The following is a 6,456-nucleotide window of genomic DNA, read 5'->3' on the forward strand; positions in this document are numbered from 1 at the left end:
TGCGTGTATGTATGCATACTTAAACGCCATTTCTCATAGGTAGTATCACTATCAGGTATTCCCAAGTGCATGCTGACTAGACTGTCAACGATGACACAGCAGGATCGTCGAAACATAAACATAATCACAACATATAAACATAAAAATAAACATAAGCACAAATGGGACCAGCATTTGACAACATGCATGAGAACCTCATATGAGTAACAAAAGTGCCTCTGGCACACAAGACCCGCACAGGGGTGAATTACTCTTCCAAACATCTCAAAACGAACGAGCAACAGCAACCTCTAAAAATACATATGTCCAACCCTACATACAGCTAACGAGACTTATCCTCACAACAGCTTTTCTTCTAGCCGTCTCCGATCCTGAGAATGACGGGAGGCCAGCCTCGCTTCACGCCGAAGAAATCATTCGCCGCCAGGACCAGAAGACTTGCCGCGCCGTCGCGACGGATTTTCCAAGCTCCTCTTTCCTGCAATCCAGACCAACAATTAATTCACCCAATGTGTGAGATACTAAAAGGGCAACAGCTGTAGGATCTCAAGGCAGCGCTCCTTCGAAGCACGCACTGTTCCACGCAGCTAACAGGAAAGCTTTCTATCCAGTCCATTCCAATAATAATTCAACCAATGTTTTCCAGATGACCCACGGTACCGCGGCAACACCCGCAGGCAATCACACCTTTACGACGACTAACAGGAAAGCTTTGTATCCACGCGTCTGGATCAGCAAACGAATCGGGAATCACTTTCTGAGGTTAATAAAAGCACATTTCACCACATACCAAACACGCCTCGCTACCCGGAAAGGAAAGAACAATCCCCTCATCCAACTGGCTGCAAAACATACACCCACGAGTACCCTTCCATCCTCCACGTGACACAACATCCTTTGTCAAAATACTTTTCCTACTGACCAGCCACAAGAGCAAGTCAACTTTTTAATAAAGGAATCTAAATGAACTGAAGTTTCCTAAAAGGACATGGGACTTGTCTAGCCTTAATAGCGCCGTACACCGACTTAACCGTAAATTTGACAGTTTTAGTCAGTGTCCATACGCATCTATCCATCTCATTTGTGAGCTTCACTCCAGCACAATCACTCTTCATTTGATCCCGCAGGCTAGCTAACCCTCCCCAAATCACTTTCCTAAAACTAAAGCTAGTCCATCCATCAGCAAAAACTTCAGAAACTTTTACATTTCTAATGCTGCACAGATTATAAAGTCTGTAATTCTCAGCTAAGCTGATGGTACCTAGCCATACATCTTCCCAGAATATAGTCCCATGTTCATACCAATTTTTCTAAAAATGTATCTTTTACTTTCATAAGACCATACCAGAAATGAAATGTACAGGCTTCAGTTTACACTGACAAATTTACATTACTTGAATATTTATTCCTAATGAGCTTCTGCCAGAGGCCCTCTTAATTACCAACTTTCCACAACCATCTACTCAGTAAACATTCATAACTGAGAAATTCACAGCACCCAGGCCTCCCAAGACCCGTTGACATTGTCCCAAAGTTTTCATAAGAGCTGGCTAGCAACATGCCCGTGGTACTGGCATGCCATGAACCACAAGAAACAAGGTCCAATTTGGTTTACTCTGGGACATTGTAAGGTTAAATGAGTTTCCGTAGCTGGTACAATGAGATTACTGGTGGGAGACAGCATGAGGTTATTGAGTGACGCGGAACCTGTTGCCGAAGAGTCGTGAATGATCAGACAACGCGCAGGTTGAGGATAGCTACCTGGCACACTATGCCACTCAGCACAAGAAACAAGATCAGATTTGGTTTACTCAAAAGCCACATACTACTATCTTAGTTGAGTCTTGACTGGTGGTACGAGTGAGATTAGTGATGATAGTCAGCAAGTGTTGGTTGAGTGACACGAAATCCGCCACCGGAGATCCGTGAATGATTGGACAAATCGTTCACCGCACTAGGCCGAGGACAGCCTTGCAGCACGCTACGGCACAAAATCACAAGAAACGAGATCAATTTTGGTTTACTCGGTATTAGCTTAGATGAGTTTTGGCAGTTTATACGAATGGAATTAGTGGTGAGTCGGCGGAAGGTGGTTCCGAGATTTTACAATGAAATTTCTAGATTTTTGGTGCTTCCGAGATTCAGAGTGTAGGGAAGTCGTACTATCAAGAGGGGTACAAGAAAATGTATTTTGATTTGAACTCCAAGAAAATCCTAAGCCTAAGCCCTGCAACAATCAACTCAAGCCACTCAACTCCTCGTTTTTCAAAAGCCCTAGTACCACCGTGTTTTTCTAGCCATCACTACCAATCCTTCAGGAGTTAGTTTACCCAGAGAGCAAATCCAATTTTCCACAGCACTGTAACTGCCGCGCATCTTGTTCTGGTACTGCCAATCAAAGTTACCTTTGAAGTTTGAAACCTTCTCTGTTAGCTACGATAAGTTTTCCCTGGCACTTCCGAGCCGTTTCGGCATTGGTCCGTTACTTCCGAGCAAATCCTTCCGGTGCCTCCGAGATGTCACTTTGGCATCTTTGCATAGCTTTTCATTGAGGAACTGCTCTGTTTACTTTGGTACTACCAAGACGCCATTCCTTATTAATAAGGATTTGTTACGTGTGATTTATTTGAGGTCAAATTTACAGTGTAAGAATGAATTATAAAAACATATGGAAAGAAAAGTTTTCCTTTAGGGAGTGGCAGTCTTAGAACATTCAGGCCACTGCATAGTACTAAGTCTACCGTGGTAATGCCCGGAAGAAAGGACTTGCATCAAACATTGACAGACCTTGTTCAGCAGCAATAAATACTTAGTGAGGTTCTGAATGCACAAAAGCAGCAATAAATACCTGAGAGCTGCACAAGAGATAAGACCAACACATCAATCTAGTCCTCGTCTTCATCAAGAATAGTTCTAACAGGGCCCTTCACCCCGCTACCATTATACCCAATGAGCTCCTGAGTAGCCTTCGCGAGGAACTCTTCCGCAGCAGCACGAACAGACTTCCTCTCTGGCAGTGGCTGTGACTTCCTCTTCCTCCCAGACCAGCCCCCCCCTTCCCCTTTACTGATTGCCTGCATGCCCTTCTTCTGGTCTGAAAGTAACAAGAATCAGAACCACAACTCTATACCATACAGAGACGAGACCATACAAATTCAACAAGCAATTATATACCGTCTGTCAAATGGGACAACGAACGACCAATGAACCTTGCAGCCGCTTGCGTATTCACGGTGGTGGAAGGTCGCAGTGGTGCTGCAATTCAGAATCCAGGTTGTTATTGGTTTTTATAATCTTACTGAATATCAATTTGTAAGCCAAGCACGCAACAAGAGTGAACAAGTCAAGTACCCTTGTCCCATTCGTTCAATCGATTTAACTTCTCCTGCCACAGGCTCAACCTCTCCTGCAAAAGAAAGAAGGAGAGCTCTTAGGAATGTAACATCCTGTTTGAGCACACAAAAGGAAAAGGAAATCTCCAACTTGCTTCGCGTCAAAAGACAAAAGGAAAGTCATGATGTAATTCTCATGACACCCAAAAACACATGTCTCAAAACTTTCTCATGTCCAAATCACCCTCCCTATAAGTAGTAACTTAGTGCTCCAACATCAGATTAAGAGATACCAACATGACAGCATCCCACTAAACAGTCAGAGGTGAAAGTCACAAGCCCTGCCAGATCTGTTCTGACAGGCAAAAAATCTATCTATATTCGGCAAACACAGTCACATACTTCTGCGCGTCAACTACCGGGAAGCATCACATGTGTGTTCAAAGAGAAACTTACGAACTCCTTCTTGATAGGGTGCTCGTCCGGATTAATCCCGGAACACCTCAGCCGCACTGCAAAACACCGGGAAAAAACGACCTTTGTTATTCAGAAAGAAGAAAGGAATGTATGCGCGAGCTATACGGCAGAACGAGGAGGCGCGAGCCCGTGCCTGCGAAGAGGGAGGTCGCGGCGTGGGCTACGGCGAGGAAGACGCGCGCCCGCTGCAGGGGCGGGAGCTCGGCGACGGCGTCGGGGTCCTCGGCCGCTGCGGTGAGCATCTCGGCGAGGTGGTCCCCCACGGACTCGGTGGCCGCCAGGGCCTCCTCGGCGGCGCACAGCACCGCGGGCGGCACCGCCGGGGGCGCTCCCGCGACGGGGGCGGCACTGTCCATGGTCTCGATTTAGGCGGCGGCGAAGGCGGAGCGAGAGCTTTCTTTTTTCGGCGAAAAAGTAAAGCGAGGCGAGTTCGATTTGTGTTGGGGGTGTTTTAGGGTTTCAAATCAGCGTGTTTGGGGATCAACCGGTGATCTAATTGGGCCCGGCTATTGAACAGTCTCGGAGAGTTGGATTCCCTTCATCTTAACCTCCGGTTTCTCTCTTGGACTCTCTTCTCCGCACCTTGTCTCTCCTTATCTTCAACCTCCGCCTTCTGTTTTTTTTCTTTCTTTCAGGGCCCCTCTCCTCCTCATGCCTAACATCTCTCCTCCAATGGTGATGTCGTGTCATCCCGGCCTCTGGCGAGCCCTCGCCAACGACGCCGCGTCTGATCATGGCGTCCCTGTCTCGAGTTTGGGCGCCAAAATGAAACAGAATATATAAAGCGTGCATGTTCGCCGTGTGGTTATCCAGCACAACACCTTATGTGTAGTCGGATTCTTAACCCATGCCTGCTCTCGTCCAAGATCTGAGAAGGGAGCATGGCGCATCGGCTAACATCATCACGTGATAGTGGTGTCCAAACGAAAAAGTTCCCCACCTGAACCTGTCAACCCTTTGCTACGCCTACACTAGCGACGACGCACTGCCTCCGTGCAATCTTGGTGTGGCATCATCAGGACGCAGCAACCAACCACGACCCTTTCTCTCGCCCTCGGGCGCTTCTATCCATCATGCACGAAATAGATTAATCTGCAAAAACTAAAACTGACAACTGCACAATAGAATTTTATTTAATTGATATATTGTGTTGCCACAGCCGTGATGTGTTACACTACTGAGACCTACTAAGTTGTAGAAATCAGCAACCGTTTGGGCATGCAAAGTTAGGCAATACACAACTAATGATGTGGTGGTCGTGCAATGAATTGGTTTTCTAAGATTGTTAAACTTCAAGGGGGGGGGGGTCACAAAAAAAGTCCAGATGAGCGATCTCGAGCTTGACATTTGCACAATGGCACTTCCCATGATTTAATTCACGCGGAAAAAATACGAATCGATGAGTCATTGCACAATTTTCAGAGAAGAAATAGGCGCTCGTGCATTTGGTCGAACATGTGCAATGCATAATCTTCAAGTGCGACAGGTGGGCTCGGCACACTCGGATGTGGTCACCAGAGAGGAGGGGGGAGACACCACAGTGGTCCTCAAGATCACCACAGACATGTCTGGGCTCGCGACGGCCGTGCGGTTGGGAGCCAAGGCCGCTCCTATGCGAGCAATGGTGTCCTTGCATGACGGCCATTGCAATGGCTATAAATGAGGATGATAGTGGCAGGAAAGAGCAGGGGGGCATCAATGCTTGGTTAACGGGTTTTCTTCAACGTAAAATGATTGTCTAGCACCGTATATTGATGGAACACTACTTTGTTCCAAACCATGTGTATCCACCAGAGTACTTAAGGCCCCATGAAAGTGCATTGTCAGTTGTCACCCAATTACTTTTTTGGTGTTGATAACAATAGGATCAGGGAGATCTAATGTTAGTTGTCAAGTTTATTTCAGGACATTGGAATCTCGTGTTCTTCGGTGGCACGGATTTTTTTTATTGATTTGCGTTATAGGAGAAACCGTACATTTAAGAGGGGTTTCTGAGATTAGGGAGTTGGGAAACTCATTTCACTCATGCACATATTGCCTTCCCAAAAATGTCTCCTAAAGGAAGGGTTTTACAAGGTTGAAATGTTCTCGGCAAGTTGTCCGGGTTCCTAGGGTCATGGACCTCCGAGTGCCCAGAGGCATCAAGAGATACCAGCCACCACTGGGGGGTCAGGGTACCCGGAGTAGGGCGTGACCCTCTAACTGGTTTGGGTGTGGAATAGGTTTAATTACAAATTTTAATTACTTATTAGCAATTTTAGGCAAGTGCAGAATATAAATGTGAGCCTAACAATTGCTAATGTGAGTCAAGTTACAAGCAAGGAAGACAACAACAATATGTAGAAACTAAACAACACAATAGATATAGCAAATGCAAGGTCAATCGACCAAAGTAACCACAAGTATGGAGTTAGAGTTAGGAATAACTGAAACTCCAGAGATGACGATTCACTTACTAGGAGGGAAGCCAGCCAGTGTTAGAGGGGTGGGTATTATATTACCACAAAGGCACTGAGGGAGTCCTGGATTAGGGGGTATCTGGACAGCCGGACTATATCCATTGGCCGGACTATTAGACTATGAAGATACAAGATTGAAGCCTTCGTCTCGTGTTCGGATGGGACTCTACTTGGCGTGGAAGGCAATC

The 6,456-nt window shown here is 46.3% G+C and overlaps 1 protein-coding gene across 1 annotated transcript; it reads right to left on the reverse strand.

Moving 5' to 3' along the window:
- Positions 1–121: 121 nt before the first annotated feature.
- Positions 122–4,332, reverse strand: LOC119329169 (nuclear nucleic acid-binding protein C1D-like). Its single transcript, XM_037602172.1, has 6 exons — positions 3,943–4,332; positions 3,789–3,844; positions 3,352–3,406; positions 3,175–3,255; positions 2,849–3,094; positions 122–478 (listed from the first exon to the last, which is right to left on the reverse strand). The coding sequence occupies exons 1-5, from the start codon at positions 4,163–4,165 to the stop codon at positions 2,886–2,888; spliced, it is 624 nt and encodes a 207-aa protein (XP_037458069.1). The 5' UTR covers positions 4,166–4,332; the 3' UTR covers positions 122–478; positions 2,849–2,885.
- Positions 4,333–6,456: the final 2,124 nt, after the last annotated feature.

Source organism: Triticum dicoccoides, chromosome 7A, assembly GCF_002162155.2.
Source record: "Triticum dicoccoides isolate Atlit2015 ecotype Zavitan chromosome 7A, WEW_v2.0, whole genome shotgun sequence".
In the NCBI taxonomy this organism is placed as follows: domain Eukaryota; kingdom Viridiplantae; phylum Streptophyta; class Magnoliopsida; order Poales; family Poaceae; genus Triticum; species Triticum dicoccoides.

Bases quoted from the DNA above. Each gene is read 5' to 3' on its own strand.
- LOC119329169 (XM_037602172.1), bottom strand. From the start codon at position 4,165: ATGGACAGTGCCGCCCCCGTCGCGGGAGCGCCCCCGGCGGTGCCGCCC. The intron at 3,407-3,788 runs GTAAGTTTCTCT...TTTCTTTTGCAG, and splicing joins ACCCTATCAAGAAGGAGTTC to GAGAGGTTGAGCCTGTGGCA. The intron at 3,095-3,174 runs GTATATAATTGC...TGTTACTTTCAG, and splicing joins GTTGTCCCATTTGACAGACG to ACCAGAAGAAGGGCATGCAG.